At 38.5% G+C, this 23327-nt stretch overlaps 1 protein-coding gene across 1 annotated transcript; it reads right to left on the bottom strand.

The window, feature by feature from the left end:
- Positions 1–4144: 4144 nt before the first annotated feature.
- On the bottom strand, positions 4145–21445 carry TAB2 (TGF-beta activated kinase 1 (MAP3K7) binding protein 2). The gene is made up of 6 exons (XM_009479789.2): positions 21261–21445; positions 14390–15902; positions 10533–10693; positions 9771–9864; positions 8360–8440; positions 4145–6164 (listed from the first exon to the last, which is right to left on the bottom strand). Exons 1-6 carry the CDS (start codon positions 21360–21362, stop codon positions 6019–6021), a joined length of 2097 nt encoding a protein of 698 aa, XP_009478064.2. The 5' UTR covers positions 21363–21445; the 3' UTR covers positions 4145–6018.
- Positions 21446–23327: the final 1882 nt, after the last annotated feature.

Here is a 23327-nt window from a genome sequence, read left to right as displayed (position 1 = left end):
CTCCGGGGACTCACCTCCTTTTCTTAGGAAGACCCTGTAAACCTTGTGGGACGTAACCAAACACGCCAAGCGTGACACCCCGGCACGCGACAGAGACATGGCTGTCACGCGAGCAGATACACAGCGGTGACACCTGCATTTCTCATGGGAAACAAGTTTTGCGTTGAATTGGTTTTGGGTACCTCCTACACAGTCTGCACCTCCCGCTGCCTCTGAAGCGAGCCTGACAAGTCGGCCATCCTCTCCTGTCAAAACGCACGTACATGGGATACTCCGATGCTGCTCTTCCCTAACCTTACTGTTCTTCTGCTGACCTTACTTAGCACCGCGTTGTACAAGTCTGCAAAGAAATCATGGGATAGAAAACACACTTGGTCATTGTGCCCAGGAACGTAACACATCAACCGACTCAATCAACCCCCCCAAAACCAGGGAATTGCCCCTGCTGACTGGCTACGTGATGTGACAAACGCATTTACTTGTACCAACGGACTTCTGAGGTACCACAGACCAAGCCCATGACGAGCCTTCATGGCCAGGCATGCTCTGGATGCTGCGTTCCGCGTTCCTGACTAACATTTACAGCCTTTTCAGCTTTGAGGCCTTACGTTTGCCACATTTTAGTCTGCATGTTACAGCGGGGTGCAAGAAAAACACCACCACTTGCTTCTGCATATGAAGAACAAAGGACAGAGCGTTCCTTAGTCCATCTCCTCTATGTCTCCATCACTGTATTTCCTAGCCCTGGATCTCAATCACTTGCAACAGGAACTTGAATTTAGGCAAAGCTTTTCAGTCACGGGCTGGATGTGGTCTGCTGCTAAGGCAAAACCACATTAAAAATGCTTAATGTACACTTCTCCATTAATTTGTTACCAAACCAACTACATCAAAAGTGTATTGGCGCTGTGCTCCTATAAACGGTGTGGAAAAATAGCCTGTAGTCACAGAATTTAAAGCCATAACACAATGCACATCCATAAAAAATGGAATTAGGTTTACACAAGCGTCTCAAATTGCTCATTTGAGCAGTACACAAATTGATATTACTTTTCTCCTTCAAAACCTGCACTTACATGCAATATGTTAGCGTTTTATTGTTCTAAATACACTTGCAAATAGGCAGTTTGAACCCATATAGATAATAAATCATTTTGGCTCAAAGTCCTCTGTAACTACACATAGATATCTGCAACTTAAATCAATGAAGAGAATGGGACACTGGGAAAAAGAGTCAGCTAAACTCATGCCTGCAGCAGCATTGCACTGACCAGCGATTGTTACATTTTGGTTAAATATTAAAAATATCTGCATATTTGATGAAAACATAATTATACTCACTTACATTGCTGGGAATTAACACGTCTAAAGTCTGACTGAAGCAGGCACTTCTGTGAGTTCTACCAGTGCTGTCTCTGAGGGTGGCACTATTTGAGAAGCTCTGCTGCAGAAGCAAGCATATCACTAATACAGAACTGCTCAAAGAAAACCAAATAAAAAAGTTGAGAATTGTATCAAAAAAAGTCAAAATTCAGTCTGATCACATAATTCCCAATGCTCATCATCATTCCCAAGTGTTCCTATAGCACTTAAGCTCATCATGGAGCCTGAAGCCCTCAAACATTTCGTACTAACTCTTCCTGTTCTCTCACTCTCTAGTAATTTTTAAGTAGTTTACACAAAATACGAGCCTCACAAGGCATTTTGGACTGTTCCTCAAAGTTAGCAATAGAAGAGCTATTCAAGCAGTCAGGCTGGAAAAAGGAATGCGCTGTAATCATTCTACTCTGTACCAATGAAAGGAATCAAAAATTTAAAGCTAATTTGTATTTTCTGTTCAAATTATAAGGATTTTTTTAACAAATGAACAAAACGTGTCAAAGCATTTCCTTGCTAAAGTTAGAACTAAATATTAGCAAGAGTTGCCATGGATTCACAACCTACACTATAGATGCTGTTAATTAACTGTATTGAAAAGTTTCTGCCACTGTTTTATAGCAATCCTCCCATTTTAGAATACCAAAGAAGTAGTATTGAAAAGGGTAAAATCAGTAGATTTCAACAGTAGATTTTTTTTTTTAAAAAAAACCCAAAACCAGACCTTGTTCAACATCTTTAATCAAGTCTTCCTCTAATTTGTGTCCAGGCTCCAATGTACATTCAAGGTAGAGCCATTTGACTGAAGAAATGCTGTACTGGTAAGGACACTTTTCTTAAAATCAAAAATGTAATCTCCCTGGGAATCTACAAAATATGCTGAAGGTAGACATTTCAGGTTCACAAAATTGATTAAGCTCACACAAATAAAACAAATACACACAGGCACAAATGCCAACCATGCAGTTTTAAAATCGATCTATCATTAGGTTGAGACGGACGATATCAAATCTACCAGTTAATCTGAATTTCAGGAGTGCCACACATAACCGTACTCCTAGGCAAAAGAATAGCTCTACTGATTGGAGACTGCAGAAGACAAATGTTTTTCTAACTTATCTAGAAAGCTAGTAATGTGAACTGAAGTCAGTTCCACAGAGCTGGTGTGATGCAGCAACCTGGTCACCAGCTCTTTGTCTGAATTTTGCTGCCTGCATTTATAAAGTTATTCCAATTCTGAAGCTTGACCAAGTGATGAATATTCCACATGTTCACAAAAAATAAACAGGAGCATCTCTAAAAGCCAAGAAGTGTACTTTTCCCTTCCTGCTAAAGAGTAAAATCATCTATTTGGTGATTTGCTTTTGGTTTTGTGTGGTGTGGTGGTATGGGGTTTTTTGGGGGGGTGGGTGGGTGGGTGTGTCCCCAATTATACAGATCCCTGACAACAGTACAGAAACATAAAGCCATAAATCAGCATCCAAGATAAACTACTAATGTTCACAATACAGAGTTTAACCTTACTGCAAATGATTCAATTTTTATATTTATCTTCTGTGAGGAAAAAGACAACAGTAAAATCTAGTTCTACTTCATCTTTCCAAACCTAAACCCTTATAAACCTACCCTTTAAAAACATACAACAGTGATATGCCAGTATACTGGTATCAACTTGAAGGAAGAGCTAATGATATACATGACCTGAAATACAGGAAGAACATACAACCCCTGAAGGGGAAGGTAAAATTCTGCGGAACAGATGATACTGCAAATGTCATTTCTCTTGTCCCACTATTCCAGGATCGGTTATTGGAACTACTGCCTGATACACTCTCATACTAATGTGTCGATGGCTCTGCACAGTTAGCTGGAGCTAGGATGTAAATACTCATCTTTTTTCCTTCAGAAAATAAACACTCAAATGCAGGGAAAAGATCAATTATGCATTCGACAGGATGAGCAGAATTCCATTTTACCTGTTTCCCTAAACACACTTTTTCTACCCCACAGCTGATTGGAGTTTGTTGTTTGCTTTTCAAATACAGCTGCCCTCCTCACTCCAAACACTATATTTTTCATACAGTGAACTAAAGCACTCCAGCTGATCCATCCATGTTAAGGAATGTTTTTTGCTGGATCTGTAGTTAATCTGTTTATAGATGCCTCCTGAAGGGCTTTTACAGAGCATCGCTGTGTCTCAGGAAAGCCCAACTCCACATACCAAATGGACGCTGTCTAGACAGTGTCCAAGTGGGAAAGCCATGTCCAGGAGCACTCCAACATCTCATAGCACTATAATATACATAGCACCAAAACACAGTTTAACCATATTAATCCCTAAACGACGCTTCTATTAACAGTACGCAAAGTATATAAACTATTACCTTGGACAAAGTGGTTGCCCATTTTGAATTAGAAAAATATTTTAAAAATCATAAACCCTTAAAGCATGAAGTAAAAAGGGCCTGTCTAGCTTATTACTTTATGAATAAGTGCACGGTTCTTCGGTCAGGGCACAGTCTTGCCAGTGCAACTTTATGGAATACGTTCCTTACACTTACCGAATTAAAGAGAATAATGTATGGGAGGAAAGACACAAGATTCAACAAAACAAAGGCTTAAATAAAATCTCTGGTCATAAGAAATCAGCCTACTTTTAATACTGTTAATGCTTCTTGTTCTGTTGAGTATTCTGTTGCTCCACAGCATGGAAAAAGCAAACAAATCACAAAACCAAACATTAGAATATAATTTTTTTTAATTTTTATAAATAACTTATCTGTTACAAAGGCAGTTTACCCAGCTAAATCACAAAACCATCAACTCAAGATATCCAAATTAGGTTTTATTAATAAACAGGTAAAAACTGATTTGTCAATCTTCACATAGAACTGCAGATGAAGCTAAAAACAAGGCCTCATTTTATAAACAAAATGCATTGAATGCAAGTGCTTTGGGTCTACTGCCTAATTACCTGGGATTGGCATTTTCTTCCCACGTAAAAAAAATGCAAAGCCTTCAAAACAAAGGCCTCTGTGCATTCACATAGATCACTTGTAAAACTCCTAATGAAAGTGTCCACTGGCAAATGTTTACAGTGGGTGACAGTCTACTTTGTCTCTTGCTACATTGTTAGCACTCCCTCCAGCCTCACGCTAAGTGCTGCTACATAATTCTTTGCGTGCCGTCTTTCATGCATACTGTACTGGAATTCCATTTTCTCGATCTCGGTTACATACATCCCCGATCATGTGAATATTTTCCTTAAAAAAATAGATCATCAAAATAAAGAGATGCTTGAGGTTGCTTCAGTGTTCAAGTCTGTTTGATTTCTCTTTTCCAGCCTTTTTCAGTTGTCCTAAATATTGCTATCCTTGTTTTCTATAAATATGAGACTTCACCACAAAGTCAGGTTTGGAAACTGGCTGCCAAAACAGGAAAGCATTTAAAGTCCTTGAACAAAGCTGTACGATGCTGCTGCTGTTGATTTTGGCACTGTATGTACTTCCCCAATGAATCTCTCTTCAGGAGTCTGCAAGATACCCAGCAGATGAAGCAAGCTTAAATCGGATGCTGATCTGTTGGTGGGTTGAAAGTTTCTTAGTATAAAGTTTCCTCACACCAGACAAAATGCTACCTTGTGTCACCCACCGTAAAACTCAGTGTACAGAGTGAACTATATGCATAACTCTTCCAACTTTTCCTGCATTTTTACCACGCTGCATCTGCAGGTCTTCACAGATCATCAGCATTTACAAGAGCAATGTACAGAATGAGCAGAGGAAAGCTATTTTGTGCATAGTTTCTTATTAATGCTCTTATTTTAAGGCATCGCTTCTCTCAGATAAAAGCTTAAAAAAAGGGACATGATCGTGCTTAATCACTTAAAGGGAAAAAAGAAAGTTAACAAAAAGACTATTACACTATACATACAGAAGTACAAGAAAATAATAAAGGTGAAGAAAAGAAATCACTTAAAGCAGGCTCTAGAGCTATGTACAGTAGGAAAAGCTTTGGGGTATTTCACTGTGTGTATTGTACAGACAACGCATGCAGTTTTTCCTTTTCATCTTTAGATGTGATTGTACTGATTTCTGGCTTCACAGAGATGTTTTCAGGGAAGACAAGGCAAAGAGTACCACTGATTTGTGAAGTTCTTCCCTTTATCGAAGGCACTGTGTGGCAGCAAACAGTTTAAACAGTTAAACCTTGTTCCTTTTAGACCTCCTCTGTGCATGTAGTGTTTCACTGAAAGCTCTGAAAACAAAAACGCTAGCACTCTATTCCTTTCCCCTGTCAAAATTCAGTAGTGACATCGGGGCAGAGAAGAGGATGGGCAACACCCAAGCACTGAACATGGTGTGTGTTACTGGAATACTGTAATACTGTACATGGTTTAGGCAGCTGGCAACTGAGTCTTTCAGCAGATCACCTTGCAGCCAATTGATTTCAACTGCCTGTGACACAACACTGAGGTATTACTAGCTCTGTGGGCTGACATTTAACATTAGCAAAATACCATCTTGTCACACCTTCAATTTTACGAAATCCTACACATAAATGTTTTTTTTTGCCCCCCAATGACTGGATAGTTCCTTGTACATTTGCTACGGTTTTACAAAAGGTAATGGGCCTGTTGGCTCAGAAATGTCTGGGCATTTCGCACTGTTCACAGCGATTTAAGGCCGGATGATTTAAAAAAGTACAGGCAGTACAACTCCACTGAGCTCCCTCATCTTCATCTGTGTCTGGAACAGTCTTTGGTGTTTTCACAATGGACCTCTGATCTGTGACATGAAAGAGATAAGATAAGTAGTTACTAACCAAGACCAGCATGGAAAGAATTTTGAGATGATTTTTTTTCAGTAACTGAGAACTATCTTGTTCCTCTGAGAACAGCGCAGTTATTACAAGTGACAGGCAGCTTTTTACCACCCCCTTGACTACAGCTTGATTGTAAGTCAGCCAAATGGCACAAGGTGAAACTATAAAAAGCAAGTTCCCATCCCTTCACTCTGATTTCTTCCCTTTTGGTCTCAGTTCAAAGCTGTTGCATGAGAAGGAGATAAAATTTAGAAATCAATCAGCACAGGAAACATGCACAAGATTTAGAAGTCTGAGGTCTGTGGAGCAGTCTAAAACTCATTACAGCAAGAAATAAGTGCTCTGGAACCTTTTGACTTATTTAACATTTGGACCCTAGAATAAGTATTAGCAGTTCTTCAAACCAGATAAGCAGTCAGATACACTAGAGAAAAATCAATGCCTAACCCTGTCACGCTACAGAGCAATCCTCTCAAGTATACAAGTACATCTTTTTGCATGACGTGTTAGACAACGACCTTCAACTATTTTAAAAGAGAAAAGATGAAAAGAGAAAAGAGCGAAGAGTGACTTCTCAAGTTAAGGGTTCCTGGTTTAGGCATGTCTTTTGGCCAATTATTTCAACTGGAGAACATCTCATTAGCAACTAGCCAATTGCAACTGCTGCAACATGACAGTGTCAGCTTCAGGAAACACAATGCTACTGATCACAACTACAAAAAGAATTATGTTTCATTCTTTTGTGCACAGTGGTAATTCTGGTTTAAGTGACAGCCTCCATCATAGTTAAACTGAAACTTTACTTTTCAGTTCAGTTTATTTTAAGTTAATGAAGGACTAAAATACAGTAGTGATACTTTTTAAAAAAGAAAGAAAGAGAAAGGATAAGGGGTACTTCAGAGGTTTATAAACCAGTCAGGGTTAACTCTGCATTTTCAAGACAGGTTGTACCAAGTTATTAAACACTTAAATTTCTGAGTTCCTAGAAGATGAGTCAATGCAAGTGTTAAATAGTCACAGAAAATTAATTTTAATTTTCTTCTTTGATAGGTTAGTTTTTATTTACTGTAAAGGGAACTACATAATTGACAGAACTGCTGATAAATTCCTCAGTAAAATGTGTCTAATAGGACTGGCTATGGATTTAACTACTCAGTATTTTCACTAACAGCTTGGATAATGAAGGATAAAACAATCCCTTAAAGCATGAAGAACAGTATCGGTTTGGAGGAGTTATGAACAGCCCGGAGGACAACAAAAACCCTATTTATCTAGACCATTTTGAAATACAGAATGGTCAGAAATGTGCAAGATAAGATTCTGTAACAACAGTTACTGCACACGACAAGGACCAATCACACACACAAATATATTGTGTGGAGAACGTCCTGGACAGAAAGACTGCACAGAAACATTAGTGGATTATCTATTTCATTTGGTGGCCTACCTATAGGTCATAGTATGATGCTGTTGCAAACGGGTTAATTTCATTCTCTGCTTTACGTAACACACAAGAGGCAAGTATTCTGTTTTGTTTGACATCCCATTAGGGAAAAAAAATAACTAATGTGCAAAACTTGACATGCAGAATGTTCAAGACTGACTAATAAATTCAGCAATATTGACTGCCCCATTGGGCAGCATTACTTTCCTCTTCAACTATCTAAAACTATATTTACCTACATTTAATAGTCAGAAGAGGCTTTTATGTAAATTGTTAATACAAATTCTTCAGTAGCCATGAATTCCAGTCAGGGTAACCAAACTGAGTTATTCTAATATGTAAATAAATCCACTCTTCACCAAGGACAATGATGAAGTCATCTAAGTGAGTTTCACTCATCCCTAAGCAGTGTATCACATGCTCATTTTTGAAACATTACGGATGCTTCCATTTACTTAAACTACATTCCCAACATATTATCCATCTTTAAACGTACCCCATTTAATATACTTCTCTTTCCTGAATGCATGACTAGAGAGGAAACAAGAGCAAACAGAAGCATATTTACTGCCAATACAAATAAAATGCAAGATTTGTACGCTTTTGAAGTAATCTATTTCATAATTAACATTTAAACTAGATTCATAGAATAAAACTTGGTATTAGAGGCAAACCAGATATTAGTATTAAATCCAAATTTTACCAGTACAGTACCTTTGGGTTTTGGTGGCACCGGACCAAGAAATCCAATATTATCATAAAAATTATGAATAGCGCTGGGATTAAAATGTGGTCCTAAAAATAATAAAGAAAAAAAAAGAAAGTGCAGCAGTTTTAAAAATAAACTTGGGTAGGAAAGCATATCAGTTTTTTCTAGCAGTAATTCTGAAAGTACTATTATTCACTTACCACCTTTTATATCAAGATGTCAATACAGACCCGAGTGAGACATTAGTGATGTCAACAATACACTTGAAGAAACTTATTGCCCAAAATATGCAATATAAAGTCAGAAACAGAATCCAGCAGACCAAACTCTTTAAATATATTATTTTCTGCTGCTCTTAAGTATTTAACAGCATTTTATTAGTAAATTTTACCTGAGACTTTTTCTAAATTGTAATTATGCTGAAAGAGATGTGCTGTCTACTATGCAGTGCATTATATATGCCTAAATTTAATACTTAGAGGAACTCCTAACTCCAATTTACTGTAACAATTTACAGATATAAAGTCACATGCAATTTAAATATTCTATTTAAGGACACGTTTTTAGTGCAGCATTGCATTCAGTACACCTGTCTACCTTCTCCTTATCTGCGGGTACATTGTCTGAAGGAGACCTTCCATGGCTCATGACTGAACTGATCTAACAGCTTGCTGCTCTGAAAGTGAAAAGCATTAGCCCTTCCCCCTCACTATCTCAGTTCTCCCTTCCCATGCCTCTCCCTCACATCAGCTGTAGCAAGCTTTTCCAGCAACGCAACATTTTTTGCTTGGCTAGTGAGCAGAATCAGCTCTGCAAAGGGTCTAAAAAGCTAATACAGAGCCAGAGCACAGTAAGTGGCAAGAGAGGGAAGCAGGAAGAGAGAGGGACCTCTTGTTGGCAGCTCTTGAATTGGCTCAGCTGTCTCATAATTTCACCCTCATGACCAAAGGCTGTGTTCCCTGCAGACAAGGAAAGTGGAAGGAGGAGAGCACACTGGAAGTTACAACTGTATATTTGCTGAACACAAGACAGAAGAAGTGGAAGACGAGAGAGAGAGATGGACACATATGTATGGCTGTATCATTCAGAAAACTTCTTCTCCCTCATCTTTGATACTCAGAGAAACAGATTCCCCCCTGGCCAATTATTAAATAAATGGCATCACAAGTTTCTCTCTTCTGAGCCAAGTATGACATAGGAATGACCATGGGATTAGGAAAATCATAAAGCCAACAAAAACAAGAGGCTTACAAGACAATTACTTCCATGGCTTCACTCAAACTAATATGATGATTTTGCAAATAGTGTGTATACTCATAATTTGTAACACAGACACTTTTGATACACACAGACAGTGAAAGAAGAAAGGAAAAAACCCAGCATTTACAGTTGCTGATGTACTAAGACATACCATACCTCTTGCTTGAAAAAGATCAATCTCTTTGGTTAGGCAATCTATGTCTATCTGCAGTTGTCTGTTACAACTTCTTAACTGTTGCATTTCTTCCAGCTGAAAAAATAAACCTGCCTGTTAGACTACATTTTCCCATTTTATTATCAGTTATCATTCACACATAGGTAGACAGCATTTAGTTTTTTCAGAAGTGAAGATAAAAGAATCTTCCTTTATAATGACCTTTATTTTAATCCAAGCAAAACCTTACAAAAAGCTTTCAGACCCACTGAATTCTCCTCTCTCATCAGACTTCAGAGCTGACTGAAGAGCTCCAGATTGTGGTCAGGACACAGCCAATGGTCCACCAGATCAGTGACTGATCTTCTGGCACTGAAAACTGGTGCATTAATCAGTTTCTTTGAGATTGGTATATGCATGAAGACCAAAAAAATACTTTGTGTGGAAAGCAGTATGAGTATTAAGTTGTAGTCTGAAACATTAGGTGATCATACCTTTAAGAACATCTGGAAGGACTACCAGGGTCAAACCTTTTGTGACTGCCTTTAAAAGCACCACTTCACAAAGCAATTAGTGAACTGAAAGGTTGTGGTTAAATAACACATATTTAGTCTTTACTCTAAACTACACTGTTTACCAGTTTAATTCTAGGTATATTGCCTGTCATTAGCATATTGCCAATATATGAGCAACTGTTCTTTTAATTTATTGTGACAGAGCACACTTCTGGTTTAGGTTCATAGCCTACAGACATTTCAACTTACTGATGGAATTTGGGAAACAGAATTCGATCTTTTCAGGCGCCTTCGTGTTAGATTATTCTCCATTTCATTGACCTCTGATTTTAGTTTATCCAACTTTTTCTTTTGAATCTCAAGTTCTCGTTGAAGTCGCTCCATTCTGGCCTTCTGGTGTACCAGTAAAGCTGCAATACATAAAGTCCCATTTTATCTACTTTATTATCCTTCACATGGCAACATCAGATAAAGATGAAAGTTAGCATTCTTTTGGGAAAATACAGGCAAACACATTGCTACAGATTGCTTTTCTGTTCTTCTCACAAGAAAATCTCTGCCATAAGACAGAAAGTGTTGTATTTTTGAAAACAGCACAAATCAGTTACAGACAACAAGCAAATACAATGAGAAAGTCACACAATGTAACAGATGACCATGCAAAATTTAGCTGTAAGCTGTAAAAATCTTTTTCAAGAATCCAATCTACAAGAATGACTACCAGAGACCAACAACAAACGTTTCTGTGCATTGTATTCAGCCCAACCATTGTAAAACAGGTAGTATGAAGAGCATTTCAGAGAGATGGCTGCAATACAGAGCACTATGTATGCTAGATAAGCATCAAGATTTTGATTTTGATTGCTATTTGCCTTGGAACATAATCCAGTGTTCTTGCCGTAGCAGGAGACACCAAATGAAACTAAACCAGAAAGTACTACAAGCAATACCGCTGGCAAACATCAGTTATATTTATCATAGAGGCTGGATTGTATGCCATTTTAACCCTGAACTATGGTGCAGAACCATTAGCTCAGCTTCTAATTTCTAACACTGCCTACTATTTGTAAAGAAAAATGGCATGAGGAGACCTAATTTAGAAATGATGAAGTTAGCATTTAAACCACAGCTTTTTAAACCTGTAAAGAACGTAAGTAGCAGAAGACACAATCAAATTCATACAATTTAAGGAGTTTATTTCATCAAAGGTAGGTATACTATTAAATATCACATGAGCAGATAACACTGCTCAAAGCATTAATCACCTTCTATAAAAATGAAAAATTATTTCATTAAATCCAACAATCATTTCAACTTCTCTGCACAGCCATTCATCCATCCATTAAATTACTAATTCATATAAACTGGGATCAGTTTCACAGACTATGGATACCTTTATAACACTGTGAAAATTATGAAAAAAAAGTAGCAATAACAAGGTATTTTAAGACGACTGAATTTGCTCCACAAAGTGTTTAAGCAAAACTGGCTGGAATGTGCTGTTTAATTCACCACAATTTCTTCAGGTACCAAAAAATTAGAAGCACTCAAATTTGGTTGGTTAGGTTTCTCAAGTAGTAGCAGAGGAGAAAATAGCACATCAAAAAAATGCATTTTTCCACACCTCCAGCAAGCAGAACTGTCCTTTGCTGCAATTCCTGCCTGTCCATTCATTCACACATCATATTTTGTCTTCTAGAGGTTCTTCAAAAGGAGGAACCATGCCAAACTATTTTTGTACAGTGTTACAGAACTGTAAGGCCTTACTGAGATTCAGCCTAGGCTTTGAGTCACATGAGTTCAAAAGAATCTGAAATGACAAAGCTGCCTGAGCTTTTGCTTGGTTTTGTTCAATTTAGAGATGTTTGCATAAATAGGCAGCTTTATTTGGGGAAGCCAGTAGTCCCACTGTAGTTAAAGTTGCAGCTGTGCTCATATGTACTACAAAAACGTAGTAACTGAAATCCCAAGATAAAGATTTTTGTTGAAGACTTGGAATCATCAGGTAAGCAGTCTCAAAAGACAACCTCCCCTCTTGAAAAATCTTTTAGAAACAGCTGAAGGAACTTTTTCCCATTTATGAACTCCAGGAGTTACAAATGTAGCTGCAACTCGAAAGAAAGGAAATCAAAGACTACTTTGCCTTTACTCTTGCAGGGAGAGTACAAGCCCTTTTTCCTTCTACGCTTCATTTCCACTTTTAGATAGTCTCTTTATTTTCACTGTCTTAGTATTACTGCTGAGGCAACTCCTCGAAGCCCAGGAACTTGACCTGCAGCAACACAGCTATGTTCTACTGACCAGACTCAGTACTCTTCAGACCTGTCAAACTATGGATGCAGGCTGGTGGTGAGCAGCCAGTATGCTGGACATGGTAAGCGAGGAAGAGTGCTACTGGAGTATCTCCAGGATGCATGGCATGGTGTGGACTCAAGGAAGAGTAAGACTATGAGCAAGACTACGTCTCTGGAGAACTTTGCCCTGCACCCTGCGGCCCCCCCCCATTTTTTTTTTTTAAGCTACACTTGTAAAGGGAAAAACCCCACAAATTCTCATTTCAATGTTCTCCTACTTATGTGGTTTAGAAATTAAGCTGTCATTATGGAACCGCACCGGGAGCGGAAGACACTGATGGATGCCCACAGCACTATTACATGCTCTTCATTTTCACATCACTTTCCAGACATGATCCAATTTATTCTCCTAGCAGCTTTGTGACTACTTTACCATTTTACAATTTCAAATCCCAACAGATTTTAAACAAAATTACAAAATTACCATTATGATTAAAGAAGAATCACTTGATATTGCCATGCTAAACAACTACTATTAAAAATAACTTGGATAAGAGACTGGCAAGACATTGCTTTAAGTGGTGGTTTTCACACAGTATTTGGTAATTTTGCTTAAATACCAGTTTGGCAGCTGTAGGAAAAAATGGCGTGGGGAAGAGAATCTCCCCATATCCAACTGCAGTACTTATTAATGGAAAACAGCAATTTAAGTATTCAGCTCCCTCTAGTGTTGGATCAGAGCAACTGAAAACATTAAGAAAAAACTGCAGTGCATCTCTGAATCTAATGCAATTCAGCTACTAGATCTAGTTTACACTGTCCACAAGGAGACATTTAATGGTCTTTTTGATAATCCTGTGCTTCTTGCAGGAAGGGGATTCCACCTACCCAGGCAGCATAGGCACACACAAGTTTACTCTACATAGACTAACCTGGAGTACAAGCCAGAAAGCCTCAGGCTTGCACTTGTTTCTTCAGACATCCTAAGACCAATGAGGTCAAAGAGAAATTATTTTGGCAGCCTATCCTAAATGCTGCTTAAATATCCTAAGACTCATTCAACATCTTTATACAAAAAGTCCACAGGAGGGTTAATAAACCATCAAATTTGTAATAAAAGCATGCAAAACCATGAAAACAAAAGAAAAAGATTAACAGTTTGCGTTGCCATATCACATATTTTAAGTTTTACCCTCCCAATACCACTGACACTTTAAAATAGCTTTCTCTGGTGTGGTGTTCCTTCTCACATTTTACAAGATAACAGAAATAAGGATAAAGACTTTAAGCATTTTATTTTCAGGCACACATCAGGAAACATGGAGGCCAACACTTCTCCCACTAATTGCTTTTGAAGTCTGCTTTTCTTGCTTCTTAAATAACACTCACAGAAAGAAAAAAATGGGAACATTATCCAACGGAAACAGTATCTCAACTGATTCAAAAATCTGCCAGTAGACTTGTAACTTTAAATCATTAGGACAAATTGAACAAGCTTAGATGTCTCTTTCAGAACCAACATAAAAATGAAGACGCTACGACTCCGACTCCACTTCATTAAACAGATAACATATCTACTTAAGACAAACAGAAGAATTATCTCCAAGTATTCAGTTACATGTCTTCACCATAAAAAGAAATCTATGATTTGCTTATAAAGCTTTTTTATTTATTTAGGAAATGCTCATGAATGCTAAAGTTGAAGATACTGTATTAACATCACAAAGGTTATCAACTGCTTCCTGTTCCATAATCTACATACTGAATTGACAACCTGGTTGCAATCTCTACTATTTATATTAAGAATATTACCTTGCGTGTAGGCAGCATCATCAGATCCCATACTCAATTTCCGTGCATCACTGATCCTATCCACATGTGCTAAAACAGGGTCAGCAAGATGCTGGATACCCTCTGGTTCAACATAGTGATCAGGAAGGTTTAGAAGATTTGTAGGTTCAAAGGTTGGGGACACTACCCCTGGGGAAACTGCAGGGGGTTTATTTGGAGAAACTGTAATTTTAAAAGTATATTTTGTGTTAGGCTGCGTAACCACCACTCGAGGAGAGGTTGCAGTGGTGCTGTTGCCCACTGCTCGACTCTTGGGTGGATGGTGATGAATAAATGCAGGACCCATGCTTACTTGACCAGACATATTCCTAGAAGTGGTAGACACTCCAGGATTTGTCGATATGAAAAGCGTGGGCTGGTTCCGCACAACTTGATCATCTCCTGTTGTGGCATTTGCTGAAATGTAGACCTTGGGCTGACCGCGTGTGATCACTTCATCAGTATTTGGAGGACTGGCCGATATGTAAACAGTGGGTTGACTTCTACTTAATGTCTGGCTGTTGAGGGAAGAGGGAGTAGTGGAGGTGCGAGGGCCAGTTGAACGCAACTTAGAAGAACTGTTTCTTTGTGGTGGTTCAAGTTTGATTTCAATTTGGTTTTTCCGAGGTCCTGTGGATATATTCTGAATGTTGTATTGGCTATGAGCAGATGATTGTGAGCTACCAGATGAATGAATCATAGGTGCTTGTGGAGTAGTAGGAGAACTGATAGGCATATAGACATGAGAAGTCTGGTGGCCTTGCTGATTTGGCTGCGTTGAGTGTTGCGATGAGGTATGTGGCGTAGTATTGGATGTAGGAAGAGTAGTCCACGGACTTGGCTGCGAAGGCTGGTAGACTTGCTGAGGGTGCATGGGATTAAACTGAGATGCCCAGCCTGGCTGCTGCTGTGTCTGTCGAGCGGTACCACTAGGAGCTGTGATGTAAGGCCTAATATAGATAGAATTTCCCTGTGGACTGTTAAGTACAGGAGGAGGTACACCATGTATGTGCAAAGACGTAGGGGTATTGCGACCAGGCTGAATATTTGGGGCTAAAGTTACCATAATGGGATTGAATCTGGGTGTTTGTTGAGACAAGTTAGATACTCCTTTGCTGCCTAGGTGAAATCCAAGATGCTGCCCTGGATTAGAAGTACTAACTGTATTAGCCATCCCAAAGACATTAAATCCTTGTGGAACCTGCGCAGGTGCTGTCTGTGGTTCCTGCTGAAACAGTTCATTGTTGGACTGACTGGTTTGAAGGTGTCCATCACTAACGCTGTGAGCTAGAGTCCTACTTCCATTCATTCTACTTCCTTCTCTTCCATGGTGATACACATTCTGTGACTGCAAATCCAAATTAAGAGATGTCATGTGATTTCGTAGTCCAGGAATCCCAGAATCATCTGAAAAACCTAGGTCTCCTTCACCGTAGAGATACTTTGTGCTCTCCTGGGAGAGAACCGCACAACAGGCATCCAAATTATTGTTATTCTATAAAAGACAGATGAAAGTTTGACATTACTGATAAAATACTGTCACAGATACATATGCATCCAATAATCATTGAAAAATTAACAATGTAGCATCAAACAGAAAGCTTTAGGTGTTTGGCTAGCATAGCTGCTACACATGCACAAAGGGCTTGCATGTGAAGCTTACTACTTTGAGAACAGCAACTCAGTCACTGGCACCAAGGGCGGAGGTCTGCATTGCTGCTGAAGCAATGGCAGGGAGATCTTGGACTTCGACAAGCTAACACCATACAGTATGATACACCTTGGATGAGTACTTTTGCTATTCCTTCTTGATTTCAGAACAATCTTCAGCAATGACCAAGTCTCTGGCTTGAGGGGGAAAAATGACAGAAGGAATGGATTCACAGCACCTGCATATTACTGGTTAATAACTTAAAAACAAAAATCAAAATACATGTTTATTTTAAATGTTTTCCCAGACACTTCAATACTAGTTATGCATTACCTCCTGCTGAAAATGGAAAGTGAATCTTATGCAGAGAAGAAACATGCTGACTCAAGGAGTTGTACATGACTTCAGAAGAAATACAAAAGATTCAGTTTATAGAAATACAGCAGGATTACTCTTTTGCAAGATGAAACTATTAATGGAAAACCCAGGGGACACTTGTATTTTCATTTTAAACCACTGCTTGCAAAGCTTTTAAATACTTACATTTGTACAAAGTTACTTTATAAAACCCATAATAGGATGACTTGGAACAAAACCCAACCCAGTTAATTTGCTTTTTAAGAACATTTCAGAAGCAAACTGCTAATCCCTCTTCTCTTTTTCGATATGTTTAGTAATATTGTACTCGGATCTTCACAATTTAGTTTCCTACATAAGGACTTTTAGAAAAGAGTGAACATGCATCAGTGCATAATTTCTTACTATTGTGCTCTGTCCATATCACTTTTCTTACAAGAAATAAAGGTTAATACTTTCAGCCAGAAGAGCACCTGTTGAGGCCCAGATGTTACTAAAACTAAATAGGTGTCAAATTCATCCAGCAGAAACAGTTACTAGAAAGAATGCATTTGATCAAGGAAAAAAATTGCATATGCCAAGTACTAACATTATCAGTTAGTTAAAGAATAACACAAGCAAGATAAATTGATGCATGCTACATGCTTTGTATCAAGTTATTTTTGTTAAACTAGCAGGCAGTAGTTCTCATCCTTCAACCAGATGAGAGGTCATAGGGAGTGTTGTGCAGACATAGCAAGACTGTCTCCACCTTACAGATTTACAAAAAAAGAAAAGAAAAAAAGAAAAAAAAAAGGACGGACATAACAGGAGGGGGAGAGGGACGACAAGGCTAAACTCCACCACCAAAACCAAAACTATGTGTTCATACAAGCCAGATGCAGTTCTGAATTCTTTAAAAAAAAAAAATCCCACAAAAAACCCAGCCACAAAACCTTTTAAAGTAACAGGATTCCCTAAAGGCTATCTAACTAGCCAGCTGTATATAAGGATTGTTGCAGAAAATTATTGAGAGATATGAACATGGGTCAAATTGATGGTATTCATATCAGCTCTAGTTTGGAATAAGCACCAGAGGACAAAGTAATCAAGTGAAGTTAGTAGTGAAGAAAAGAATCACACACGGACAGAACAGTGGGTAAGAAGAGGTAAGAACAATAGCTTTGTATTTGTTGCAAAGGAGAAAAGGGAGCCAGAAAAGGGAAAAAGATAGGATGCCACAGAAAAACAAGCCAGAAAGATCTTAAAGGCAGATTTTGCATGAACTTAAGTGAATTAAAATTATTAACAGAAAGGCCAAAAATACCAAACCAAAAAGGAACAGGCCAAGCTTGCAAGGCCCTTACATTCAGCTTGAATGCATTTCTTTGGACAATTTTTTTTTTCTTTTTTTAAGACTGCATCCAATCAATCCCAAAATTTCAGTGACGTCAATGAGCAAATTGGAGAACTCAAAGGGGAAACGGGGGCACATGGAACCCCTGGCATCTTCTGGCTGGCAGAGGCAGAGTTTCAACCGCTTCTAGCTCTTTATAGATCAGAGAACCGGTTGATGCAGAACTGAGCATATTCCAGCAAAACAATACCCCTCATCTTAGCTCTGCCCATGTCCCAATAGAGTTTAAAATGTTGGCACCCTGAAAGAGAAAGAAAAAAAAAGAAAGAATAAGAATGTTGGAGGGAAACGAGGAAGCAAGGAGAGGACGTAGACTTGAGGAGCAGGTAGTTACAGAATGCTCCAGACACAAAAAAGAATAAAAGGGGACAATGTCCACAGACTGGGGACGCTGCAGTGACTCCTTTAAATGAGAAGGGGAGAGCTGAATGCAGGAGGCTTGTTGGGAAGAATGGAGGGATCCAAAACTTTTCAGGAACATTCAGTGTTGTCAGCCCAAGAAAGCAATAAAGTTTTTTACTCCCTAGATTACACAGGTTTAAATCCTACCCTACTATATTTTTGGTGGTCCTCTGTTTTTAGTATACAAGATACTGTTTAGATATTTCAACAGCAGGCTTTTCACCTCAAGACATTTGTGTGCTCTGTTTATCCTTTAGTTGTTCATTGTAAGCATATAATGCTATAAACCTTCCTTTAAAAACAAGCTGAAAGTGTTGGCTAAAAAAGCTCAAAGATGAGGACTGAAGTATCTGTATAGGTTTCCTGCACAATTCACAGTGATCTGAAGAAACTTTTTTTGTTATAAAACCCTCTTGTCATTGTCATTATAAACTGCATAACTGCTTTAACTCTTTCAGGTTCTCTCCTGGGATATCTTACACTTCTTGGCTTAAAAACAACATCACCCTGACGCATGACGCTTGCACATCAGGTATTGTGGGGGCAAGGCAAACACACCATTTCTTATACCCAATAATGTCCTTAAGTACTTATCTCTGACCTAAACCATAGTTACTGCATTTATTTGAAATTCCTTCCATTATGTTCAGCTACAAGGAGGTAGAACTCAGGATTCAGACACTGTTCCAGCAGTATTGCAAACACATGCAAAAGTACTCTCAAATTCTGCTTTCCAATCTTTACCACCAGTCCAGGTACAAAATTTGTTGGTTTGAAGAGGTCATGTTAGGCTTATTTTTTAACAAAAACATCCCCCACCCCTGTAATCTTAGAGAAGTAGCATAGCTAGAAGCTAACTGATTCAGAGAAACCAGAGCTCATGAAATTTCAAAGAACCACCAACATGACAGGATTTTGTTGGTGAGTCTTAGAAGCTCTCAGTTAACAAAAAAAGGTAGCTTTCTAGTATAATGAATTAGTGTAATAATATTGCACATATGGAACATTAATTATCGTACAGAATTTTTGAAAAACCCTCTTATGAAAGCTGACCTAAAACACTCCCTCAAAGTCTAAACCCTTCTCCCATCTCTCTCTCAAAGTACAGGATGTACAGTATCTTTTCTTCTCAGTTATAACGCTCCTTTTTATAAAAAAAAAAGAACCCAATCCACTGTATTTAATGTTATGAAGACTGCTGAGTCTCTCAAGAGCCAAGCACTAGCTTTTAAATTTATCAAGAATTACATTCAAACTGTGATAACTGATGCATTCACTCTGTCAAGTCCATTGACCTTGCTTAACAAGCAGTTCTCGTGTGTGAAGAACAAAAGTGTATTTGAATTAGAATTAGATTAGTCCTACAGAGAACCAATATAAAAATGGTGGTGTACAATCTTGAGAATACAGGCAATTTATAGTCTGGTTCTGTTTCCTCTTCAGCTAAATAATTAGAGAGAAAGGGTTGGGGAAGCTTGAAACCTCACGAGCCCCAAGCAGAATTTTGCCCTCTTGCAAATCACAAACAGTTCTCTCAAAGAACTGCACTTTTCACAGCTTCTTACTCTAGTATGAATGGAGAGTCATGATAAAGTCTTGAAAATACAAAGATTAAGTTGACACAGTCACACTCGTACTCCCAACAGTACAAACACTGTGTTTGGATGCATGTGTGTGTGACTACATATACATATGTAAGTATACACGTATATGTATTTTATAAATAAAAATACATATAAAAAGCAAGACAAACAACTATGATATAAAGAACGTTGAGTCATAACCACAAATGTCCTAGCCATAGTCCAGAGACAGCTAGCTTCTGGGAACTCATGACCCATGTTTTTTCCAATCAAGTTGCATATACTGACAATCAGTATGAATATTCTGACAATCTTCTGACAATTATCCAGAGTACTCAAAGGTTGAATACCTTAGATAATGAAAAGAATCCAATCAGTATGGATGCTTTGGGATCACTGGAAAATGCAAAGCAAACGTTTAAGCAACATAGTTTAAGTCTATCAGCATTTGTTAACTCCAGGCATTCAGGTGTCCCTGTGTCGGGCTTTGGATGGGCATATTAATTTATCTGCTGAAGTAACTAATGTGATGTTATAGAGCAGAGGTTGATACAAAATATGGGCATATAAGTATTCTGATAACGGCAGTATAGAAAACAGCTGGAGGTAGAAATTGATGGTATGGCAGTCCGTAGCCTTAGCACTAACTGCAGTACCAGACAAAAACGCTTTGTTGCTTCCAAGCCCAAGAGAAATCCATAGATTAGCAGCATGGACTCCAAAGCTACAACAAAACAAATGAAGCCCATCTGGCAGCCAAAGCCCTGGGCAGAAGCACACCAGTGCATCACACCCACTCAGGTATAACACAGTGGATGCTAGGCTACAGCCACCTAGTCCAGCCTGATTCAGGCTGACTCAGAGAACTCGGGCATGCCTGCACTATACTCATAGGCTCTCTGCTGCAGAAGATGTGCAAGGCCACTGGCACTGCCTCTGCAGACCAAGGGAGTGGAAAGCAGTGCGGCCAACCTGCATGCAGGCAAGGGCCCACTACTAATTACCTTGAAGCCTGATAGAGGCCAGGTAGCAAAGCTGCTTCCAGACCTCATCTGACCCTCAAAGAAAAAAAAAAAAAGGCAAAAAAAAAAGCAGCTGCCTTTTTGTAGCACTGCCTTAAATTGTCCCTGCTGGACTCAAGTTGGCTTTGCATCCCTCCTTTTGCCACAGTTAGTTTTGGCTCTTGAGATGGCCAAAAGGCATGAGCATACTGATTGGCAAGACAGTAGTCTCCATGCACACACTGATTTAGAGGCTGGTTTACCTTGGGCCACCCCTGATCAAGCACAGGAGAGGCCAATTTAACATTTAGTTTGCTGTGCAACATAAAGAAATTGGCTGTGTATGTTTGCCTCACTCGGAAAGGAAAATAGAGAGAAAAAAAATCTGCTTTCAAAGGAGACACCCATACATAACAAAACAAGCAACACTGCTTACTCATACAGTCATTAACAGAACACTGACCTGTAACATGCATCTGGACACAACACCTTCAGGTACCTCAGGAAACTTCTGTCGCAGGTCATGTAAAACCTGAATATCAATTTGCTGGCTTCCTTGGGCCATTCGTATATTGCCTGGTCAGGATTGTTTTTCAACAGGCAGTTTTAGGCCTTAGTAAAGGGAGTACTCATCTCTTCTGTCCCAGCATTTTCTGGAAGAGGAAGGAAAGCCTTAAGACACTGAAAGCAGGCACCTTTGATGTAACAAAAACCAATGAAAAACAACCCCAAAAAACAACACAGACACAAAACCTCTTTCCAATTATGAAGTATAAAGTCTGTATTTTATGTCACTGTTTTCCCACATGACATCTCTGGCTAACTAATTGTCCTTCACACACTCATAACCTTGAAAATTGCCCATTTATAGACACATCTGATCAGTTTCCTTCTGTATTGGTTTCTATATTGACATTATAAAATTTATTAAGAATAAAAAAATACTTGATTTATCAAAGTATTAAAATTCATGGTCTTAAGAAAAGCATTTTTACTTATTTAAAACACAAGTAAACACGAAGAAGTCCACATCAAATATAGGAAGATAGCGTTCATTCAGCTTTTGAGTGTACCTACACTGTTGCCTTTACCATCGCTTTCATTGTTTATGATCAGGATATTGTGGCTAGAAGTTCAGTGTCTCTAAGTTTCAGGATTTACTAGCAATAGTCTACTCGTTTTTCACCTAACATGCTTAAGAAACATCCTAGGATTATGACTAGAAGGCAATAACCCTGTAACAACTCAGGTTTCTTCAACTAATTCTGTTTCTCCTTTGAAGGAAATTATGAAGAATTGTGAATAAGATTATATTACAATCACCCAATCAACACATTTATACAAATTATCTGTCCTGGCCATATGATATCCATAGACTTTTATCAAGACGACTTTCTACTCATTAAGCTTGGAAGAACACGCTTATGTGTTAAGCAATGGAATGGTATCTTCTTCATATAAACTAATATTACAAACAAATGTGACCATATGGTTTATAAAAAACCCGAAGCAGTCAACTCCAATATTCATTTACCTCTTAAGTTGGCAAATCTTATTCAACATCTCCATCAATTTATTCACTTTCTCCTCCCCTTCTCTACCCGCTTTTATTTTCTTTGCCTCATATTCAACATGCACTATTACCCCATGTGCTGACTCATGGCAACCTGCAGCAGAGAACTCCCTCCAGTACCGTGAGGCACCTGTACGTGCTGCTCTCTGGATCCTGTGAGCCCGAGCTCTTTCCCAACAATCCCACTGGCACACTCACTTTGCAAGTGAGCCTAAGTGCTTGTCTTTCTAAACTTCTATGCACTAAAAGTGCACTAGTGGCAAGTTAATTGGGGACCATTAATCACAATTTTCTCGTGCATTAGCACCACTTGTGATTCAAATGTAATGTAGTGCAATGCTACAACTTCTCCTGAGACTGAAAAGATGGTGAAAAGCCTTCAAAGAATTAATGGGAAAGCACAAAGCACATGATTTTCAGCAGGGATGACAAGACAGGCATAATACTCTTCCAGGACCACTGAATGGCTATATTATATACTAGCCCTGAACCACTCTATTGTAAGACTTTGTCAACTCCTATGTCTTTGGTCTGAGCTGATACAATTACCAGTCAACTGGTAATTGGTCTGAACCAGAACACCTCCAATAATAGCTGAACATGATCTGAAAAGCAGCACATTAACCAGTTCAACTTTCTGCCAACAATTAAGAATAGATCGAAAGAAACCAAAACAACCCAAAATACATGTTACTCTGGAGACTCCATCTATATGCACTACGCATGGGAAAAAACCAACTTGTTAGCTAATAGAATAATGAAGACTGAAAGTCCTAAGAATATTCCAGTAAACATCTGCTCATTATTTTTTTAGTCCCATAAATCCCATCTTCTCTGATATAATCACAATACATACATAATTAAAAATACAAGCAAGAACAGAAATTTGTTATGAATATTCAGAGATGTGTTAATAAAACATACATCACGATCCTACCCACAGTTTCTAATCTACAT

This window comes from Pelecanus crispus, chromosome 3, assembly GCF_030463565.1.
Source record: "Pelecanus crispus isolate bPelCri1 chromosome 3, bPelCri1.pri, whole genome shotgun sequence".
Lineage (NCBI taxonomy): Eukaryota > Metazoa > Chordata > Aves > Pelecaniformes > Pelecanidae > Pelecanus > Pelecanus crispus.
Note: the sequence above shows the minus strand (reverse complement) of the source record. Positions and strands in the feature narration are given on the sequence as shown.

Coding starts and splice junctions, on each gene's coding strand:
- TAB2 (XM_009479789.2), bottom strand. CDS start 21,362: ATGGCCCAAGGAAGCCAGCAAATTGATATTCAGGTTTTACATGACCTG. Junction 8,441..9,770: donor TGATCTTTTTCAAGCAAGAG/GTATGGTATGTC, acceptor TATTATTTTTAG/GACCACATTTTAATCCCAGC. Junction 6,165..8,359: donor GGTGCCACCAAAACCCAAAG/GTACTGTACTGG, acceptor TTCATGTCACAG/ATCAGAGGTCCATTGTGAAA.